Here is a 25,008-nt window from a genome sequence, read left to right as displayed (position 1 = left end):
TTTTTTAATTGTTAACATCAAAATACGAATATTTTTTTTTCCATCTAAGAAAAAACCTTTATTCCAAAGGCTATACTCAGAATAAATTGTAATAGACTATATTCAAAAGTTTTGCAAATATCTTAATATGCATCAAAGGAAAGTTAGACTACTTGCACTGATTAAGAAATTTTGGTCCGTCTTCTCTCTTGGTATGAAGTTTAGCAATAGAAACCATCTATCAGGGCATCTTAGGGAACTTTAGCTTAAAAGATAAATCACCAAAGATGTAGGGAAGTGGCAAGAGAGGTGGTATTTCTTTTCATGGAAAATGATGATTAAAATTTCATTCAACTGTGTATCTGGAACAGAAAGTTAATATAAAGATTAAACTTTCTTATTCAAAAGTTTCAAAATACAGATTTTATATATATATATATATACAAAGTTAAAAATGATATGTATTCCTGATGAAAGGTTCAATAATATATTTATTAAAGAGAGAAATGATATTTGAATTTTAAAATTGGAATACTGCCCAAATTATTTTTTTTATCATGCTGAGAAAACGGATTGAATATATCTATATTGGATAGAATTTTTATTGAAAATTAGTTATTATTTAATTTTTATTTATTGTTTTGTTACATTTATCAAGTTCACTGATGTGAAACTAGATTTTCATTGTTTTGAAACTTTTTTTTATAGGGTACTTAAGGAGATAATTTCTTATTTCTGGTGGCTCAATTTTTTATGATAAATCAAATGTGGGACGAATGGGATACTATATATAAGTCAATAAGTCGTTGGCTTAAAAGTAAAAAAATCACGTCGAAGAAGCATCTCGATGGATGAACCAATTGAAGTAGGGGGAGGGGGGGAAGAAAGAGGAAGAGGAAGTTAAGAAGAGAGAAGAATAATATTTCTCTTTTATCTTAAGTTCTTATCGACCTCATTTTTATCCCATGGGACTCAATTTTATTTGCATTGCAGTCGATTGAGTTGGTTGAATGAGTGTTTCACCAGGTACCCGTTGCCATTACGGGAGTGCTACCTACATTTGGGATTACTGTCCCCCAGGACAAGGAAAAATCTTCTTGATATAAAAGTGGAACGGGCATAAAAGACACGAGTACCCTTCATAATAATCCAAACTGCTGTTTCCTTTAGTTTCGACCGTACTTTTTTTTTTTTTTTTTTGTTTCAATAAATTTTGATGTTCAAAGGTTTATACTACCTCTAAAGAACGGTGAAATTACATTAAGATCATTAAATTAATTAGTAAATACTGTGATCGTTTATATTTAGAAAATTCAGATGTTTGTAAAATATTCTTATTTATGGGTAAAATCATCAGGATTTCCAGAAATAAAAGGTCTTGGTCGTTCATAGGTTCATCCATTAGGATATTTGTATATCAAGAATATCAATGAATATCCTGATAACTGAAGGTACAGATGACCTAGAGATATTCATGGATATCCTGATGGATAAACCAATTAATATCTTGATGAATAAACCAACGGACATCCTGATGTATAAACCAATTAATATTCTGATAGATAAACCATTGGACATCTTGATGGATAAACCAATGGATATTCTGATGGATAAACCAATGGATGGCTTAGGGATATTGATGAATATCCTGATGGATAAGCAAATAAATATCCTGATTGATAAACCAATGGATGACCCAGGGATATCAATGGATATCCTGATGGATAAACTTATGGATGACCCAGGGGATTACATAATGAATGGACCTAGTGGATAAACCAATAGATGACCCAGTGATACCTATGGATATTCTCAAGGATGAATCCATAGATATCTTGATAAATTACACAGGGATATCCATGGATATTTATTGATAAATCTGTGGATGATACTGAAATATTCATTGATATATTGTTGGACAAATCTTTGGATCACGAAGATTTTACTTAATGGATAAACCTATAGATGATGCAGGGATATTTATTGATATTGGATAATGGATAATGGATGGATTTAATGGATAAACCAATAGATGAACCAGAGATAACTAATGATATCCTCATAAATAAATTTATTAATTATCCACAGATATCTTGTTGGTTAAACCTATAGATGACCCAGGGACATCCATGGGTAAACCTATGGATATTTTAATGGATAAACCAATTGATGGCCCAGGGATATCTATCAATATCCTTATGAATAAACCTATGGATATTCTGATGGATAAAACTATGGATATTCTGATGGGTAAACCAATGGATATTCTGATGGGTAAACCAATGGATGGCCCAGGGATATCAATCGATATCCTGATGGATAAACCAATGGATATTCTAGTGGAGAAACCAATGGATGGCTTAGGGATATCACTGGATATCTGGATGGATAAATCTATGGATGACCATTAAATATCAATGGATATTCTTATGGATAATCCTATGGATGATCCAAAGATATCCATTAACAAATATTTTACCTGATGAATGAACCTATGGATAACTTAATAATATTCTTGTATTTTTGATGGATATTTCCGTGCATTACCTATGGAGATTTATGGATATCTTCACCAAAAAAAAAATTATGGATGACTCAAGAATATCACTAAATTATAAAAATTAAATTTCAGTAAACAAAATGTAACTGCGTTTAATTAATAATTCAACTTATGACAATTATGCTTATTAAAATATTTTTTGTCAAAAATTTTTCAACATAAATATTGTAACAAAATATTTAATTAAACGTTTCATTTTTAAAAAATAATTATAACCATTGTAATATAAATGAGAAAATTTTATATTTTTGTATTTAATTATAAAATTAAATTGTAAAGTTAAATTGCAAAAACTTTCTTTTAATATCCCGACTAAAGTTTAAATTGTATTTTATTGAAGGTAACAACTTTTATAAAAATTAATTTTTTATTTTAATTTACATTAATAAAAGTCAAATAAATAACTTTTTCTTTTTTACATATTATATATAATTTATGAAGCAATGGAAAAAAAAGATATGACAACAATTTTTCTAATTTATCCATTTTTGAGATTGTAGTTTACGATAATAATAAACATATATATATTTTTATGCTATTCTAAAAAATTTATCTTTACAAGTAAAAACAGACTTCTGGTAGATTATCGAGGATATAAAATCAGAAAAATTGATTTCCTCGGAAAATTGGATATACGGAGGAATTGTCGAGAACACAACAGATCTCTTCATTCTACACTGAGCAGTTTCTTTTCTTTTTCTTCTTTTTTTTGATACAATTCTCGAGGATAGAGAAACAAAAAATAGAACAAAAAATAGCAAAAAAATTTCTCAATTTCAAGAAAATAAAAAGTTTCCTCACATAAAAGTCAGTTTTATTTGTCACGTAATAATTTTTGAATATATATATGTATCTATATATAATAATTAATAAAATAAAAATGATACTCCTAATATTTTCGAGTAAATTTCGACTAATTTTAGTAAGAAAAAAATTGTATTTCTTTTTTTTATAGATATAATTTTTAAAGGAATACAAAAATTAGATTTCTTTTTTTTGACTTGCAATAAAAATAAATAAAAAAGTTCTCATCCACAAACTTAATTCTGACAGTTATTACATTTTGTAGCTATAAATATAATTTATTTGATTCCTGGTAAATCACCTACTGATTGAGTTAGAAAAAAAACCACTGCTTTATAATTATCTGATGCCAATTATTGTAGAAATTATTGTATACTTATCAAATTATGTTTAGTGAACTTTTGAAACTCATTTTCTTTATCGAAAATTTAAAATGAAAATAAGCGATGTTATCTGAGTTCATGATAAATTAGTATCAAGTTGGATTAAGTCAATTTGTTTTTTGATAATAAAACTTTTAATTCACATTTTCTTTCACTTTTCTTTTCACTTCACTTTCACTTCAATGTAATTAACTTGAATTTCACTTTCACTTCCACCTTAACTTTCATTTACTCACTACACTTTCTCTTTCCTATTCCCTTTCACTTCACTCTCACTTCACATTTTTTTAAATTCACTTTACTTTCACTTCACTTTCACTTCACTGTAATTTCGCTTTCACATCCACCTTAACTTTCACTTCACTTCACTTCACTTCACTTCACTTTCACTTCACTTTCACTTCACTTTCACTTTACTTTCACTTTACTTTCACTTCACTTTCACTTCACTTTCACTTCACTTTCACTTCACTTTCACTTCACTTTCACTTCACTTTCACTTCACTTTCACTTCACTTTCACTTCACTTTCACTTCACTTTCACTTCACTTTCACTTCACTTTCACTTCACTTTCAATTCACTTTCACTTCACTTTCACTTCACTTTCACTTTACTTTCACTTTACTTCACTTTCACTTCACTTTACTTTCACTTCATTGTAATTTCACTTGAATTTCACTTTCACTTCCACCTTAACTTTCATTTACTCACTACATTTGCCTTTTCCCTTTCTTTTTCACTTTCACTTCACTTCACTTCACTGTCAGTTCATTTTCACTTCACTTACATTTATCTCTTACTTACACCTTTAATTTAACTTTCTTATTTCACTTTCAGTTCATTTAAACTTGTCTTAATTGAAAGTGACGTGAAAGTGAATTGAGAGTCAAATTACTGGCAATATTTATATCTAAGTGTTTAAAGAATCTTTCAGAATCTTTCAAAAATATTCCAAAGAAATATTTCCCATTTTTTATTGAAACATTTCTGAAAGGTTCCTGGAATATATTGTGCTATCTGTGAATAGAAATGATGGATGTGTCACTCCAACGAATGATATTTGCTTCAAAGATGAGAATAGATTCCCTAAAGGGAAGATATCTATTAATCGCGAAAGATATGTAATCCTGACAGAATCATTTTACAAAAAGAAAAAAAACAATAGCACAATTTTTCCAGTTATCGCTTTCACGATAACTCGATCACAACGAATTCTGTAATAAGATTGAACTTTCTATTATTATCTATCGAAACACGTTCAACCGACGAATCGACGACCCGAAGATGGTTTTTGTTTTGAAAACATGATCGCAAGGTTAACCTCCTATTGTGTAAGTAAATCAAACATAGAGAAGAATTCTCGGTACGTAATAATCTAAACATTAATAAAAGTTTCTTAAATATCTATAGACATTTTACATCGAGAACTGAGACATTTATTTTGAAAATATATTTTTTAAGTATCACGGTCTTTGAATGTGTTTTTTTTAGATCTAACTAACTTTCTAACTCTTTAACATTTTTGTTTATCTTTTTAATCTCCTTTAAATTTTATTTCGTATTAAATAGTTCCACCTTTTTTCTAGCTTTTAAAATATCCTTTTTTCGATTCTCCTCTTTTGTTAAGTAGTCCTTGTAGGAAGAAAATGCAAATTTAGTTTAGGTTTTAAAAAAATTTGCGTTGCAAAGTAAAAATTCCAGAATGCTTTAGGACTAATCTAAAATTAGTCCGAAACAGCACGGTTTATTGTCAGGTTTTTGTCATCAGGAATTAGTCCAGCTAAATCCAAAATTTGCCTGATTTGTGTAATCAGTGAATCCGAAATTAATCAGGTCTAATACGAAGTCAGTTTGATCAAACATAACTAGTAAATGCAGATTCTAGATTTACTGATTATTAGTTTATTTCGGATTAATTCCGGATTTACTTGTGACACAAATAATACTAATTTCGTACTTAATCGAACTAATTCCGGATTAATAGAAACCCGACTTGAAAGCTGACTGTTTCGGATTAATTCCACATTCCGAAATATTAACCAAAATAGTGACTATTGGTCAGAAGGCAACATGTTTTTTACGCCGACAGTGAACAGTTCTTATAGAACTTGAGACTTATAATTTCCGGTGGAATTACGACACATCTTTCCTGAAGGGAATCGAAAATACAGTGGAATTACAATTCCGCCGGAAGAGCATTGAAAATTTATTGGAATCTTTAGGGAATCCTTCTCGGAAATCTTACCTGAAGGAAAATAAAATGAGTCTTTCAAAATTCCATCGGAAATTAATATCGATATCCCTAGGGAGCTAAAGGGAGTTCCACACAGAGAATGGAAATTCCGTTGAATTTCTATTGGAAATTACTGTTGGAATCTTCAGGGAATTCTTTGTGGAAATCTTTTCTGAAGGAACATGAAATGATTCTTTCAAAATTCCACCGGAAATTAATATCGATATCTCTAGGGAGCAAGAGGGAGTTCCACGAAGAGAATCGAAATTCCGTTGGATTTAATTTCTATTGGAAATTACTGCTGGAATTATCAGGGAATTCTTTGCAGAAATCTTTTCTGAAGGAACATGAAATGAGTCTTTCAAAATTCCATCAGAAATTAATATCGATATCCCTAGGGAGCTAGAGGGAGTTCCACGAAGAGAATCGAAATTCCGTTGGATTTAATTTCTATTGGAAATTACTGCTGGAATTATCAGGGAATTCTTTGCAGAAATCTTTTCTGAAGGGACATGAAATTATTCTTTCAAAATTCCACCGGAAATTAATATCGATATCTCTAGGGAGCTAGAGGGAGTTCCACGAAGAGAATCGAAATTCCGTTGGATTTAATTTCTACTGGAAATTACTGCTGAAATCATCAGGGAATTTCGAAACAGTTCGGTTTATTGTCAGGTTTTTGTCATCCGGAATTAGTCCAGCTAAATTCTAAATTTTCCTGATTTGTGTAACCAGTGAATTCGGAATTAATCACGTCTAATCCGAAGTCAATTCGAACAAACATAACTGGTTAATGCAGATTCTACATTTACTAATTACACAGACCGGACTAATTTCGGATTAAATTTAAGACATAAATTACTTAATGTTTAGTGATTTTAGTAATTAATTTTATTAGTGATTACAGTAATAATTTAGAAACTCAAAAAAAAATTGACTCCAACTATTTTATTTATTGATGACATATTATATAATTTTGATAGTTTCATTACAAAACAGACAATTCGTCATTAATATCGACATTATTTTCCATTTAAATATTTTCACCTATAAAGCTTATATGAACACTGAAAAGAAGAACCAAATAGAAAATATGTGAGTATTCCTTTTTACACTTCCAATCCATTGTGGGGAAAATTACAAACGTCACTTTCTCGCTGGCATTACTAATATCCCTGAAAGGGTTTGTGAAGCTCGTAGTGTCGTTGAGCAGCAGCAGCAGCAGCAGCAGTGGTAGTAGTAGAAGTGGGATTCCTCGTTAAGTAGTATGAGACAGTTTTGCAACTGGCGAATGCGGCACTAGTGACACTATTTATGGGCAAGCACATAGAAAACGTTCAAGACAATTTTCACTATATATTCACTATAGTTTATAGTTTTACATATTTTTTCGTCATCTGTAGTATACTGTGTAACGTTTATTTTCTCTCAATAATTATTCATAAGTTTAATCTCTAAATTTTACTGTAACAACTAACGAATATTTTAAATTACTAAAATCACTAATCTTTAATAAAATTAGATCTCAGATTCGATACAAAACAAACTCAATATTCAGAAATTAAATTTACGTTAATTCAAATCTTAAAAAATCAAGTACTAATAGATATCAGAAAGCAATGATTGACATAAGCAAAACGTTAAGGTGCGACTCAAAATTTTACTTTTCTGGAGGATCCTATGTATGGAAGGGAATATTATTTAATTTTAAAATCTGTAACCATTGACTTTATTGAATTATTATTAACAATATTAAATTGGTGAAACATTATTATTAAGAATGATTAAAAATGTCTTATATTTATGCTCTGCATCGATGACTGGACCCATGATGGAAAAACGAGTTATTGTGAACTAATTTGAATTTAAGATACTAATTTTATAATAATAATTGAACTGTAATATTATGAGAAGTAACTGATAAGTTTACCTAAAGATGTTGGCTTTTGATACCAATTATTTATTAATTTATAATATTTAAAGTAATATCTAGAAAATAAATTTGATTATCAATATGTAATTCATAAGTGAATTGTAAATTGTTATTGTGAGAATTAAATGTGTTAATGACCAAGTCAATATGGTTCCTATAAATGCAAATTAGAATTAGAATTGACCGTATCATCAACATATCTATAGTAAAACAATGGAATAGAATTATATTGGGGTTTTAAAATGTTAAAACAATCACATTCTAAATCATCATCATCAGCCAAAAATGAGTGAAATGGGAGAACTAATTCGAGTACCATCGATTTTTAATAAAAACAAAAAACGTGTTGATAAAAATAAATTCTGTATATTTTTCTATTTCAGAGAAAGGCATTTTACAATTTGTTAGAGATGTAATTCTAATTTAGAACTTTAATATTGTTTTCAATTCATTATATAAGATTTTTGCTAAGAAATGAGTTGGGCTATTTATAAGGGAAACTATTAGACGAAAAGGAACATCTTTTTACGAGTTTTTGGAAGGCCGTAAAACTTTAGTAAAACTGTATCTGGGGGTCAATTACGTGACTTTTTCCGGATCCCACTTTCAAAATTCCGTATTTCAGATTCCACATTCTGGATACCACATTCAAAATTCCAGATTTCACATTCCGGATCCCACAATCCGGATTCCACATTCCGTATTCCGGATTACAATTTCCACATTCCGGATTCCACTTTCATAATTCCGCATTCCGGATTCCACATTCTAAATCCTATATTCCGGATTACAATTTCCACATTCCGGATTCCACTTTCATAATTCCGCATTCCGGATTCCACATTCTAAATCCTATATTCCGGATTACACTTTCCACATTCCGGATTCCACATTCTAAATCCTATATTCCGGATTACACTTTCCACATTCAGGATTCCACTTTTATATTCCGTATTTCACATTTCGGATTTCAATTTCAAAATTCCGGATTCCACATCCCACATTCTGAAAGTGGAAAATGGAATCCGCAATGTGGGATCTTGAAGGTGGGATCCGGAATGTGGAATATAGGACTCGAAATACGTAATTTTGAATGTGGAATCGGAAATGTGAAAATTGAAACATGGAATCTGAAATGTGGAATCTGAAACACGGAATGTTAAAAGTGGGATCGGGAATTTGGAACATGGAATGTAGAAAGTGGAATCCTGAATGTGGAATCCGGAATTTTGAGAATAGAAACAGGAATGTGGAATCTGAAATGCCGTATTTTGAAAGTGGGATCCGTAATGTTGAATTCGAAATGTGAAAAGTGGAATCTTGAATACGGAATTTGAAAAGTAGAATACGGAATGTGAAATCCGGAATATGGAATCCAGAATTTGAAAAGTGGAATCCGGAATGTGAAAACTGGAATGTGGGATCCGGAATGTGAAATGTGGAATCCGGAATTTTTAAAGTGAAAACCGGAAAATGGAATCCGAAATGTGAAAAGTGGGATCCGGAATTTGGAATCGGGAATGTGAAAAGAAGAATACGGAATGTGAAATGTGGGATCCGGAAAAAGATACGTAATTGACCCCCTGTTAAGTTTGATTATCATAGTATTTATATGGAAGGAAATCTTTGTCATTACAACTTTTTGAGAATTTTTGAAGTATACTCTTTAAGATCAAACAATGGATTTTTTGTAAGAATATTATATGTTGAAGCATCATAAATAAAAATTAGCTAAAATAGATAAGAGTAATATCAGCGAATTTTTTTTTCTCCCTGTGTGTGTGTGTCACCTTCTCATCCTCCTTTTATTGCTCGTATGTTTTTCACCTTACTCATTAGTCTTCACATCGGCTGGAATAATTAAGAGAAAAAGAAGCTTTCGCTCACAGACGAACGTGAGATAAAAATAAAAAAAAAAAAAAAAAAGAAAAACTTTCAATAAAAAACGAACAAGTAGGAAAAGAGAGCAGATCCTCTCGGTACTGCGATAATTAAAGTTTCGTCGTCGTGTTTTACCTCTCCGCAGTAAATTAAAGCGGAATGTCATAATACTCTTTTTTTTAGGTGTCTCTCCCTCTCTCTCTCTCTAGAGTCTCTGATATTAAAGTAAACACTCAACATCATCTTGATCAAATGTATCTTTAAGTGGATTCAATATATATATATATTTCTTAATTCAAGTGGAGTTGGACTTTTGCTATTTGTACTTTTACTTTTTTTATTGGAGGGAAAAATATATTATCCGATCAGACTTAATTTAACGGTGGATTCAACATTTGTCTCTTTGGTAACGACTCAAGTTTTGTTGGAGTGTGAGTTCGACATTAGGTGCGTCTTTTTATTGGCAAGACCGCAACGTCATTCGTTCCTACTATACTTTGGGATAGATCTCAATCTCTGAAACTCAGTTGGCTTAATTAGTTGAGGAAACAGTGGGTTCGTTAATTAACTAGTTACGTTTACCCACTCTGGCTAGTTAAATTGGTAGATGTGTGCAGTTGGTATTCCGTTAACAAAGATCTATTACCAAATTCATTGAGAAGTTTTAGAATTAAAATTTAGAAAATCATGTAGATATACAAAATATATATATATTTAATAATATGCTTCTATATCTTGTAAAATTAACGAAGCATATAGATATTTTCTTGCGTATTCAAATGTTAATATTGGCCTCATGGCAAAATATCTCAACTCTGATGAAGTAGAAAGTTTGACATAAAGTTTCGTACGAGTTTGTCCAAGAAACTTTATAAACTTATCTTTAAGAAGAGAGAAAGGGAGGGAAGGGGACGACGACTTTTGCAAATTTTCTTCAATCCTGTTAAATTTTCTAACCTACAAACTCGATTAGGATGGAGTTTCCAGCTTGGAGATTATAGTCCCTTGACTCATATATTCCAGAATTTAAATACGAGATTGTAATCAAAAGTTTTCTAGTTTATGGTTCATATGTATATATTCTGATTGCTTTCAAATTCTCAGCTTTATTGTATTATTTGATTGCTTCCGGCAAAAGTTTGACAGAGGATACCACGATTACATAATACAATACCCAATAGATTTGGGTGGAATTTCTAACTGTCCATGTTAAAATATTCGTGAAAAACCAAGTAAAGAAAAAAATTCCCAAATCGATTATGTAGTTCTTTTTTTAGAATTTCCAGGAAGTTGTATAATTCAATTCAGCTTTTCATAAATCTTCGATTATATTTTCTTTTTTTTTCAAATAATCATTGAATTCGGTTCAAAAATTTTATACGAATTCTCAATTAGTCGAAACGCGTATTAAATTTCGAAATTCATGTGTAACGTTTTTAAATGTACTCCAATTTCTCGACACTGATCGCTGAAGGGGATTTTTTTTTTTTGTTTATTAAAAACGAATTTATATATTTGAACTTGAGTTTTATATTTAATTTCAGAAATTGATTGAATAATTTGATTGTCAATTTTTATATTTTTTTGAAAATATAAATTATTTCAACTGTCCAAAAATATTGTAAGGAATTATGTCATGCGAAAATTAATTATTTGCGAAATTAATAATATTTTAAATAAGGGAAACTTTCAAAATTATTTCAAATAATTCGCGCGACGTCTTTCCACCGTATCTCCCTCTTTCTCTTCACGACGCATGCGCAGAACTTGACGTTCACTGATTGGTGCGCGCTCTCGCTATCTTCCCTCTCCACCTCGGGTAGAGAAATGAGTATAAATACCGCGTTAATTTCCTAACTCTCTCATTTCTCACACAGCAGTTGTTGAAGAAGGAGGATTTTTTAATCCTGTAAAGCAAAAATTGTGTCACTTCATTGTAACGGAAAATAAATAATATTTTGCATATTTAACAATTAACTTATTTATAAACTGCTAATCTAATGAAACTTTAGATATATATATGAAGCGCCTTGTAAAAACTTCCAAAAAATCGTTACATGTTTACTATTATTTTTTTTATTCGAAAAAGAATTATTCTTTTTGCGGAAGTTAAAGTTTTGTAAAAAAAATAAAAGAAATGCCTGCAATAAATTTTTTTTCACCACATTAAATAAATGTCGAAGAAAGTCAAATACTAAAGGACCAAAAAAAGAAAGTGACGCTTACGGAAGAAGAGTAGGAAAAAAAAGTTGGAGTCATAAAAATCTTGATTTCTTAAAAGGAATATAGATCCCGACTTGGGCCATATAGCATGTAAGAAATAACAATATCGTTTCTGCTGAATGGCTCGATTTTCGATGTTCTAGAATTGAGGGGGGAATGGGAAATAAGTATAGAATCTAGACGCAAGCGCGCGCTTCGAGATTTATTTGAGATCAGGGATTACGACAAAAGCTTGTGAAGGAAAGATCCACGAATAGGGCATTCTAGGTTGAACGAATGAAAGGGGTTTAGGGTGATTGGTCACGCATTCATCTGACATTTCTCTCTCTCTCTCTCTCTCTCTTTTTTTTCTTTCTTTTCATACGTGAAATGAGCGGAAACAACACAGTTTTCAAAGTCATTTTCCACTTTTAACTGCTAATAATTTCACCAAATCTTATATTTAATGTTTTATTAAATAAGATTAATGACGAAGATAGTGGAATGTTAAGTAACCCTATAAAATATGAAATGAAACCTTTTATGACTGAAAGCTCTTAAATGCGTAGGAAAATACTTTTTAAATGGGGGAATAATAAAATTTTGACGACTTGGGTAAATAAAAATTTATTTTTTTGCACGAATAAATAAAGTTTTATATTTTCTAAAAAAAAAGAAGCATAGAATAAATATTCTTGTCACGTCGCCGTGTAATATTTAACAATAAATAAATAATTTAGAATTATTAATATTTAATTATTTAATTAAATAACTAAGGGAAGTGCGCCAGGAGGACAATTACGTAACTTTTTCCGGATCCCACATTTCATATTCCGGATTTCAAATTCCGGATACCACTTTTTATGTTTCGGATTTCACATTTTAGATTCCATAATACGGATTCCACATTCCGTATTCCACTTTTCAAATTCCGTATTCAAGATTCCACTTTTCATATTCCGTATTCGGAATTCCACATATCGGATCCCACTTTTTACATTCCGGATTCCATATTCCGACTTACACAGTCCGGATTCCACTTTTCACATTCCGTTTTCTGCATTCTACATTCCGGATTACACTTTTAAAATTCTGTATTCCGTATCCTCTATTTCACATTCCACATTCCAGATCCCACATTGCGTATTCTTTTTTTCCTCATTCCGTATTCTGGATTTCACTTTCAGAATATGGGATGTGGAATCTGGCATTTTGAAAAGTGAAATATGGAATATGGAATCCCGAATAAGGAATTTCCAAAGTGGAATCCGGAATGTAAAATCCCAAATGTTAAAAGTGGAATCCGGAATGTAGGATCCGAAATATGGAATGTGGAATCTCGAATAGGGAATTTTGAAAGTGGGATCCGTAATGTGGAATCTGAAATACGGAATTTTGAAAGTGGAATCCGGAATGTGGCATCTGGAATACGGAATTTCGAAAGTGGAATCCGGAATGTGAAATCCGAAATGTTAAAACTGGAATCCGGAATGTATGATCCGAAATATAGAATGTGGAATCCCGAATAGGGAATTTTGAAAGTGGGATCTGTACTGTGGAATCTGAAATACGGAATTTCCAAAGTGGAATCCGAAATGTTAAAAGTGGAATCCGGAATGTATGATCCGAAATATAGAATGTGGAATTCCGAATAGGGAATTTTGAAAGTGGGATCTGTACTGTGGAATCTGAAATACGAAATTTTGAAAGTGGAATCCGGAATGTTAGGTCCAAAATACGGAATGTAAAATGTGGAATCCGGAATACGGAATGTGAAAAGTGGAATCCGGAATATGGCATTCAGAAATTAGAATCCGGATTGTGAAAAGTGGAATCCCGAATGTGAAATCAAAAATACGGAATGTGAAATGTAGATTCTGAAATACGAAATTTTGAAAGTGGGATCCGGAATGTGAAATTCGAAATAGGGAATGTGGAATCCGAAATACGGAATTTGAAAAATGGAATGTGGAATCTGAAATGTTAAAAGTGGAATCCGGAATGTGGAATCCCGAATAGGGAATGTTGAAAGTGGGACCCGGAACGTGGAATTTGAATTACGGAATTTTGAAAGTGGAATCCGGAATGTGGCATCTGGAATACGAAATTTCGAAAGTGGAATCCGGAATGTGGGATCTGGAAAAAGTTACGCAATTGACCTCCAGTTTTGGACAGGATCTCTATATTTAAATTTCTATTGTTAGTATTTAATTATTTAACAATATTATAGATATTTTTGTTTTGAGTTTGAAAAATAAAAATATGTTTAATGAAATATGAAATAAATGAAAATTCTTTGTTAAATTAATATTCATTCAGATAAAAAATGTTGGTAAATGAAACGTCCGACAATTGGGGTTTTCATCAAATGGAAATTTGATTAAAGGACAATTCTATCAAATGAAAATTCTATTTAATGAATACTCGGCTCAATAAAAGGTCTACTATATATATATATAAATGAAAGTCAGTCAAATGAATCATCTGACAATTGAAATTTGCGGAGTATTGGAACAAAACATAAAAATTCTTTTAAGTCAAAAAAAAAGTTAAATATAAAAATGAGAAGGAAAATAAAAAAAATTTAAAATTTTCAAATTTTTTAGAGTAATTATAAAAAGTGCTACTAAACGTGGGGGAAAAAAAAAATTTTTTCTCTCACATAAATTTACATTTTATATTATCATTCCAATGTCTCATTTTTCAAAATGTCTCCGTCTGCTTCCTTGAATTTGAATCATGCACTTGAAGAGTAATGGCTTCGCAGAACATTCGTAAAATATTTCTCGTCCTTCCTCTTCTGATGTACGGCTTTGACTTGATTTACTTCCAATATCGAGAGAAAAGTGGCATTTTGAGTGAGGAAATTTACCTTTTTTACAAGAAAGACAGTGAAAGAGATATAACATAGAATTTGGTGTATTTCTCAAAAGACAATTGAAAATAAAAAATATAAATTACCATCTATTCAATATATTAAATCATTTTTTTCGAATTTTATTTTTCAATAGTTGGACAACTTAAAAAAAATAAAGTTCTGGAAAAATTTTATTAATTTTAAAATTTAAATCTACTTTTTATATTATCTAATATTTAATTAAATTTTTAATATACTTTTTTAATGTTTATAATTTGCTTGTTATTTGTGGTAGCATGTTGAAAAGCTAATAAAATTTTGCTTCTAATGGCATATATATATATAGATGTACATTTTATAACCCTTCAAAGAGATGATATCACCAATTAATGAGTTTCCAAATTTCCATCCCGTGGGATATTATCAACAACGAATGTTTAATTTCAGTAACAAATTAACTGTATATAGGAGCTTTATATATATTGAAAATTCATAAATTTTAACAATACATTTTAAAGTTTGTTTTTATGGAAAATAGTTTTAATTTAAGAGACTGTAAATTTCAATTATAGGGAAATATTTTTCTGATAAAAACCTGTGGGAATTAACATTTCTTGGATTAATTAATTTTCTGTATTTTTATCTCAACTACTTACATACTTTATAACTTTTACATTTTCAATCTTATTTTTATCATAAATGTGGTTCGCGTCACAAATAAACAACTTTTTGTTTTCAATAAATCTCAGTAAAACAAATAGTGATAAAATTTTATTTACTAAATATACAGGAACTGTAAACACAAAGAACTAAAAGCAGAGTTTCTATTAACCCTTTGCGTCACAGTGGGTCGCTCAGCGACCCACCTTTGGTTTTTCACTATATTACAATTATATTTCATATGAATTCGCTTGAAAATCGTTACTCGGGGGTTTTCGGGGTCGCTGATTACGAATCTGACTTTAGTTTTTAAAAATTCAAAATGGCCGATCCAATATGGCGGACATAAAAGTTAAAAATTAACTGAATTCTCTTAAAAATTGATACTCGGTGGTTTTCGGGGTCGCTGATTACGAATCTGATGTCAGTTTTTAAAAATTCAAAATGGCGAATCCAATATGGCGGACATAAAGTTGAAAATTGACTGAATTCGCTTGAAAATCGTTACTCGGGGGTTTACGGGGTCGCTAAATACGAATCCGATGTCAGTTTTTTAAATTTCAAAATGGCAGATCCAATATGGAGGACGAAAAAATAAGAAGACAACGCATTCGCTTAAAACTCGTTAATCGGGGGTTTTCGGGGTCTCTGATTACGAATCTGATGTCAGTTTTTAAAAAATCAAAATGGCGGATCCAATATGGTGGACATGAAGTTGAAAATTTACTGAATTCGCTTGAAAATCGGTACCGAGGGTTTTTCAGGGTCGCTGAATATGAATCTGATGTCAGTTTTAAAAAATTCAAAATGGCGGATTCAATATGGTGGACACGAAGTTGAAAATTGACTGAATTCGCTTGAAAATCGTTACTCCGGGGTTTTCAGGGTCGCTGAATAAAAAAATAAAAATAGAATTTCAGAATTTTAAATGTTTAAATAGAAATAATAGATGCTTATCTTTAAATGATGTACCTGACAACCCTTGGATTAGTAACCTGTAAAAATAAACGTTTTTTACACTCAGCAGTATTGTTATTTAGGGGTCATCCATAAAGCATGTGATATATTTTTCCGAAATTTTAACCCCCCCTCACCCCTTTGTGATGCTTTTTCCATTTACGATTAACATGTAGTGTGATATTTTGCTAACCCCCCCCTACCCCCTAAAGCATAACATGCTTTATGGATGGCCCCTTACAAAATTGTTAGCATTTATGTTTTTGTAACTGAATCCAATGTATACCTTTTTTTACTATCATAACGCTGAGAGCAGGATAGATAAAAAAAATGAAATTATTATTTTCGAAAAGTGACATGAGATTCGTATTCAGCGTCCCCGAAAACCCCCGAGTAACAATTTTCAAGCGAATCTAATCAATTTTCAACTCCAAGTCCGCCATATTGGAACCGACATTTTAAATTTTGAAAAACTGACATCAGATTCGTATTCAGCAACCCTGAAAACCCCCGAGTGTCAATTTTCAAAGAAATTCAGACAATTTTTAATTTTTATGTCCGCCATATTGGATCCGCCATTTTGAATTTTTTAAAACTGACATCAGATTTGTATTCAGAGACCAAAAAACCCCCGTGTATCGATTTTCAAAAAAATTCAGTCAATTTTTAGTTTTCATGTCCGCCATATTGGATCCGCCATTTTGAATTTTTGAAAACTGACATCAGATTCGTATTCAGCGACCCCGAAAACCCCCGAGTAACAATTTTCAAGCGAATTCAGTTAATTTTCAACTCCAAGTCCGCCATATTGGATCCGCCATTTTGAATTTTTAAAAACTGACTTCAGATTCGTAATCAACGACCCCGAAAACCCCCGAGTATCGATTTTCAAGGGAATTCAGTTAATATTTAATTTTTATGTCCGCCATATTGGATCCGCCATTTTGAATTTTTGAAAACTGACATCAGATTCGTATTCAGCGAACCCGAAAACCCCCGAGTAACAATTTTCAAGCGAATTCAGTTAATTTTTAACTCCAAGTCCGCCATATTGGATCCGCCATTTTGAATTTTTAAAAACTAATGTCAGATTCGTAATCAGCGACCCCGAAAACCCCCGAGTAACAATTTTCTAGCCAATTTAGTAAAAATAAAAATGTGTGACTTAAAGGGTTAAATGTCAAATAAGAAATAAAAGAGGGATGAAAAAACAACTTTGGGCAATGAAAATAATTTTAAAAAAAAATTAGGTTACTACTTTGAGATCTTGTAAACTAAAGTATATATTTATAACGGGGGAGAAGGTTTAGTAGTTATTAAAAATTTACCAAATCACATATGTTTATCAAAAACAAAATTTTTGTTCGCTTTTTGGACACTCTTTAAAAAACTGCTAAAAATATGAAAAAATGAATTAAAACCACTTTATATATGAAAAAAATAACAGTTTATTTATTTCAAAAACTCTTCAGCGGCAAAATAATAAGAGAAAATATCATTTTTCAGTCTCTTTACAATGTTTGCATTGTCAATTACGTAACTTTTTCCGGATTCCACATTCCACTATTCACATTCCGTATTCCGGTTCCCACATTCTAGATCCCACATTTCACTTACCGGATTCCAAATTCTGGATTCCATATTCCGGTTTCCACATTCCAGATCATACTTTTCACATTCGGTATTACGCATTCCACATTCCGGATTCCACATTCAAAATTCCGTATTTCAGATTCCAAATTTCAAACTTCCGGATTCCAAATTTAACTTTCCGTATTCCGGATCTCACATTCCGTATTCATTTTTCAAATTCCGTATTCCACTTTTCACATTTCAAATTCCACATTGCGGATCCCACTTTTAAAATACCGTATTTCAAATTCCACATTCCGGATTCCACTTTCAAAATTCCGGATTAAACATTCCGTATTTCGTATCTCACATTCCGGATTCCATTTTATATATTCCGGATTCGATATTTTAAATCCCATATTCTGGATTACACTTTCCACATTTCGGATTCCACTTTTTACATTCCTTATTCCAGATTTTACATACTTAATGTGGAAAATAGAATCCACAACGTGGGATATGGAATGTGGAAAGTGGAATACGCAATGTGGAATATATTATTTAGAATATAGAATTCGTAATATGAAAAGTGGAATCCAGAATACACAATTTTGAATGTGGGAACTAGGATACGGAATGTAAAATATGATATCGGGAATACGGAAGTTTGAAATTGAAATCTGAAATACGGAATTTTGAAAGTGGGTTCCGGAATAAGGAATTTAAAATGTGGAATACAGAATTTTGGAAGTGGAATCCGGAATGTGGAATACCGAATTTTGAAAGTGGTTTCCGGAATGTGGTATACAAAGTGTGGAATACGGAATGTGGGATCCGGAATTTTGAATGTGGAATCCGGAATGCGGAATTTGAAATACGGAATTTTGAAAGTGGGATCCAGAATGTGGAATCCGGAATACGGAATTTGAAAAGTGAACACGGAATGTAAAATCAGGAATGTGAGATTCGGAATACGGAATGTGAAATTTAGAATCCGGAATGTGGGATTTGGAATTTTGAAATTGGAATTCGAAATGTGAAATCCCGAATACGGAATGTAATAAGTGGGATCCGGAATGTGGGAATCGGAATATAGAATCCGAAATGTGGAATCCGGTACACGAAATGTTAAAAGTGGGATTTGGAATACAGAATGTGGAAAGTGGAATCCGGAATAAGGAATATGAAATGTGTTATCCGGAATGTAACAAATTGAATCCGGAATGTGAAATACCGAATTTTGAAAGAGGAATCCGGAGTATGGAATGTGAAATACAGAATTTTAAAAGTGGAATCCGGAATGTGGAATTCGGAATACGGAATGTGAAAAGTGGGATCCGGAATACGGAATATGAAAAGTAGAATACGGAATATGGGATCCGGAATACGGAATGTGAAATGTGGGATCCGGAATGTGGAATACGAAATGTCAGATTTGATTGATTTGTTCTTTTGTCAAAAATTACGTAGGAGTGTCCATAACCGTACCCCTTACCCTAATAATAATAATAATAATAATAATAATATTATTATTATTAATAGTAATAATAAATAATAAATAATAATAATAATAATAATAATAAAAATAAAATAACATAGCTATAAAGTTATAATATTCCATATGGAATAAATGTTACGAATATTGTAATACATTTGTAATAGAAAATTTGATTAGCATATAAATTCATTTATATATGGACAAGACATACACAGTTGATTTAATTTTCACAAAGTTTGTGAAAGCATAATAATTTTCAGAGAGATGTCCTCTAATTTTATTAGACAAAAGATGGAATATGAATTTTAATTCTATATTTTGTGAATGTTATTTTTGAAGTTGACGTCACAAAATAACACAAAGTTTTAGAATTTTTGTAGTTTTAATATTGGAATTTTGACAATTAAAAATTGCTGACTAACTAAATAGTAACAGTAACTAATATAAATTAGAAAAAATACTCTTACTAACAAAATGGTAATCGCAACCAATCGTTTCTTTCATTGTATTCCACATTATTTTCACACACTATGATTGTGCAACGAATTTGTTACACATTCATAGTTTCCAATTCGCCAGGGATTTAATATACTTCGAATTCTTGTAACTGATTCTGTATAATTAGAATTAATTTTATTGTATTTTTTTCGTGACTTTCTGTAAATAAATTCAAGAATAAAAAAAAATGCATTATTTGTAAATTCATACACGTGTTTGAAAAAGATGATAAATAATAATACATCTTGTTCAAGTGTCATATAAAATGAGATGATTGTTGATCTTGACCTAACACTTCATTTAGGTTTAAAGTCAAACCTGATGACAACATCTTAAGTATGGTTTATGGGGTGAAAGCCATAACATGGGCTTTAGGGGAGAGAATATGACGTAAAAGGGTCTCTCTGTATGTGTGTGTAAGAGGGTTCAAGGCGAAAAAGGCGCTTTGGGCGACGATACGTCAAATCCTCGTCGCTCTCGCTTCATTACTTGCCATAGCTCGTTTTCATTGATCGTCTGCGGACCTTCTTCTTAAAGAGGCGCTTCTCTCTTGAAATAACCACTTCTCTTGAATGATGAAGGGAGAGGGGAATGAGGGGAGCCCTTCCCCCTTTACCTTTTTCACTTACGAAAACTTTATAATACTCTTCGAACAAAGGAACACCATTCTAAACTCGCTGCGTATAAAAGGCACTTGTTTTAAAGTCCTCGAGACTCCTTTTGAATTACACAGAACTGTATAATATTATATATATATATATATATACATCTGCATAGTAAAAAAGGAATATATTTTTTTATACTTGTCTTAAATTAAACAGGAAACTAAATTTAATCATGCTATATATTTTTTTACACTGTTAAATTATTTCTCGAGTTTTATTACCCACCAAAACCTTCATATCGAGTGCTCAGTTCGAAGTTCGGTACATTTAGATGTCGTAGTGGGTTTATATTATTTTTTCGTTAAATTGTGGAAAAAAAACTTTTTTTATATTTTTTGGGGTTTTGGAGTCGCTGGAGGTCCATTACGTAACTTTTTTTGGATCCCACTTTTAAAATTCCATACTTCCGGATTCCGCTTTCAAAAAAGTATTTCACATTCCGTATTCCGGATTCCACATTCTGGATCCCACATTCCGTATCCCACTTTCAAAATTCCGTATTCTAGATTCCACATTCCGGATTCCGCTTTCAAAAAAGTATTTCACATTCCGTATTCCGGATTCCACATTCTGGATCCCACATTCCGTATCCCACTTTCAAAATTCCGTATCCTAGATTTCACATTCCGGATTCCGCTTTCAAAAAAGTATTTCACATTCCGTATTCCGGATTCCGCATTCTGAATCCCACATTCCGTATCCCACTTTCAAAATTCCGTATTCTAGATTCCACATTCCGGATTCCGCTTTCAAAATTACGTATTTCAGATTCCACATTCCGGATCCCACATTCAAAATTTCCAATTCGGGATTCCACACTCAAAATTCCGGATTCCACCTTTCACATTTCGGATTCCACATTTTAAATTCTGAATTCAACATTCCAGATTCCACTTTTCAAATTCCGTATTACGTTATATTTTTTGGATCCCACTTTTAAAATTTCGTACTTCAGATTTCGAATTCCACTTTCAAAATTCCGTATTACGGATCGCACTTTCAAAATTCCCTATTCCAGATTCCACATTTCGGATTCCATATTCCAATTTACACAATCCAGATCGCACTTTTTACAATCCGTATTCCGAATTCCTTTTTTAAAAGTCTTTATTCCGGATCCTATATTCCATATTTCGGATTTCATTTTCAGAATGTGGGATGTGGAATCCGGAATTTTAAAGTTGAATCCGAAATGTGAAATCCGGAATAAAGAATGTTAAATATGTAATCGGGAATATGGGATTCAGAATGCAGAATCCGGAATGTGGAATTTGGAATACGGAATATGAAAAGTGAAATCAGGAATGAGGGATCCGGTATACAGAATTTTGAAAGTGGAATCTGCAATGTGGAAAACGGAATATGGAATCCGAAATATGGAATCCGGAATAAGGAATGTGAAAAGTGGGATCCGGAATCTGGAATCCGGAAAAATTTACGTAATTGACCACCTGATTATGAATCTGGAGTTAGAATTCCAACATTAAAAATGGCGTATCCAATGTGGTGGATAAATAAACAAAAAGTTATTGAATTTGTATCTCCCTACAAAAAATTAATTTTTTTTATTAGGTATTAATTTTGCCAAATAACAATTTTTAAAAATCACATAATTTCTCAATTAGCGAGTGCTTAACAAAAATCGTTAATTTTTATTATTTATTTGTTCCAAAAATAATTGTTTGGGAGAATTTTTATTATATTCTCTTTAGCTTCTCGACGAATTGACCAATCGATAAAAGTACTTCTCTGTTATCAAAGTTTTAAATCCAAAGCTTTTATCTGCTTTAATTAAAATAAAATATTACAAATTAATGGTACATTTTTTTACCGAAAAAAAATTCAGTTAGTAAAACATAAATAAAATTCATTTATTTATTAAATGCCAGAATTATGAAATAGAAAAATAATAGTCAAGTAAATTAATTCAAAATGTATATTTGAATTAACGAAAAATTAAAATTACAAACAAAATTAAGATTCCGAACGCACATCATTAAAAAAAAAATTCAAAAAAATTTTTTTTTTCATATTTTTTGATTAAAAAATATTCGAGAAAAATTACTTACTCAGTAAGCAAGAACAAAAACTGTAGTTTTAAATAGTTGCTCTTCTGGAACATTTTTCATTGCAGAGCGTTGAATGAAAAGGTCCCTTTGAGAAACATTTTTTTGAAGAGAAAAATATTCTAACTGTTCTGCAAAAAAAAAAAAAAAAAAAAAATCTAAAAGACTTTTCTTAATTTAAATATGAAATTTAAATGAAAGTCTGCAAAAAATTTTTTTTTTAATAAAGTTTATAAACTTAAAAAAAAATAATTTGCTTTTTAATTACTTTTAAAACAACAATTTTTTATTGAGTTTTGTTCCCAAAGGAAATTTATATTAAATTCTTTTTTAATTTACATTACTGCATTTAATTTAATTAATTAACTTAAATACTGTTTGATTTTGAAAAAAAAATTACAATATAGAAAATTTGTATATTTTATATAATTTTGTGTTAAAATTTTGTAATATTTACTATTGAAAATAAAAAAACGTATATAACGTTATATGAACTCTTCTCACTTTCAGTGCTTGTGCTTTATCAATCTACTGAGTATTCAGAGAAACAAGAAAGAAAACCTAGAAGAGGTTTGTATAACATTGAAGTGAAAGCTCTTACTGACACAAGTGCCAAGGGTTTTTGTCCCGCAAGAGATTCTTTCTTTTCCATTTCTGACACTGACGAATGTCTCCTGGCAATGAACTCTCTTTCCTTACATTATATTAAAAAATAATGATTAAAAATGAAAGTCAGTTAAAATAATTTTTTTTAAAAAAGTATTTTTTTATCTCACTCAACATTTTTTTTCCCACTTTTTCCAAAGTATAATCAATAAATATTTTTCATGCTTTTCTAATTTAGAATTCAGTTTTGATAAATTGAAATATTTGATGAAAATGAAGTTTAATTTTAGAGATAAAGAATTATGGAAATTCTTAATATAATGCACAATACACAATATAATAAATGAAAATTAATTTCATTTAGAGGAAAATATTTGTTTAAGTGAATATAAATATTATTTGAAATAATTTTATTAATACAAATAATAATATTCATAAATAATTGAAAATAAATATTCATATGGTAACAGGCAATGACAATTTAAAATCCAATAGGAAACCATGAATGTGCAACGAATTTGTTGCACATTCATAGTGAGTGAAAATAATATGGAAAATGAATACTTTTTCTATATTTATTTATTTATTTTATTTCAAACATAAACGGGTTTCAATATTAAAAATAATTAAAAGTTTGTTAAACTCACTGACAAACATCGTTCATTTTAATAATTAATAATTACAACTTAATTTAACACAAAAAATGCAAAAATTAATCATTAAATAGTTCATCTATTTAATTCAATTGTAATTTACCTTGATTTTAATTTATTTTCCACATTATTTCCACTTACTATGAATGTGCAACAAATTTGTCGCACATTCAGTTTCCTATGCGCTGGGTCATTATTTTCGAAATAACGTCAAGAAATATTTTTCCATTACATTGTTAAATAAAATACAAAAAACTACTGAATTTTTCAAAATTGATTTAGGAAGATTTTCTTTCTTTGATCATAATTCTTTACGACAATTATGTTTATTTCTTATTTAATTCTTTTTTTTTAAATATTATATACGTAGATATATTATAGTGACACGTAGTTCAAATGATAGTAATTATTGATGCATTATTTCCGTTTCCTTTAAATTAATTAATTATTCAGAGTGCTTGCGAATCACATGCAGAAATGCATGAAATGCCCCATATGCCAGTGGCAATCATAATTTTGTACAACGAATGGATCGACAAAGTTCACTCGCTAATGCAATTTTACGCCACTTGTTATGCAGAGATGTTGATGGAGAAAACCAATATCCAATTACCAATTTGTTGTACTTCTTAAATTGAAGTAAATTGCAGAGATTTTTTCATTATTATTATTATTATTATATTTTAAAAATACAATTTCTCCTTTTATAGATATAATGATTTTGTTGTTAAATACGATTTTTTCATAGTTCTATAAATATTTGAGAATTTTTCTGTTGGATTTTTTTTTAAAGAAAGGCGAATTGTAGATTTAACGAATTGTATTTTTATTAAATTAAAAAAATGAATATACTTTTTGGCAGTTAATTGTAATTTTTTGTTTGTTTGCAGATTTAATTTTGTTATTCCAAATTGATTACATACGATTCATCGACTTTGGTAGAATTAAGAGTTTCTTGCGCAATTCCGAATCAACAGTTTTTTAAATTAAATTTCTTGAA

The 25,008-nt window shown here is 30.5% G+C and overlaps 2 protein-coding genes across 2 annotated transcripts in view; both read left to right on the top strand.

Annotated features, from left to right (window-relative positions):
* LOC127285715 (sericin 1-like) overlaps positions 1 to 1,756 on the top strand; it is a 32,626-nt gene extending 30,870 nt beyond the window's left edge. The window contains exon 6 of the mRNA XM_051311853.1: positions 1,431 to 1,756. Within this exon, the coding sequence (XP_051167810.1) occupies positions 1,431 to 1,756 (326 nt within the window). The remainder of the gene's footprint in view (positions 1 to 1,430) is intronic.
* The window catches only part of LOC127285745 (neuroligin-4, X-linked-like), a 261,683-nt gene that overhangs the window by 2,910 nt on the left and 233,765 nt on the right, over positions 1 to 25,008 (top strand). The window lies entirely within an intron of this gene.

Source organism: Leptopilina boulardi, unplaced genomic scaffold, assembly GCF_019393585.1.
Source record: "Leptopilina boulardi isolate dan_hultmark-lab unplaced genomic scaffold, ZJU_Lbou_2.1 LbouV2_341, whole genome shotgun sequence".
Lineage (NCBI taxonomy): Eukaryota > Metazoa > Arthropoda > Insecta > Hymenoptera > Figitidae > Leptopilina > Leptopilina boulardi.
Note: the sequence above shows the minus strand (reverse complement) of the source record. Positions and strands in the feature narration are given on the sequence as shown.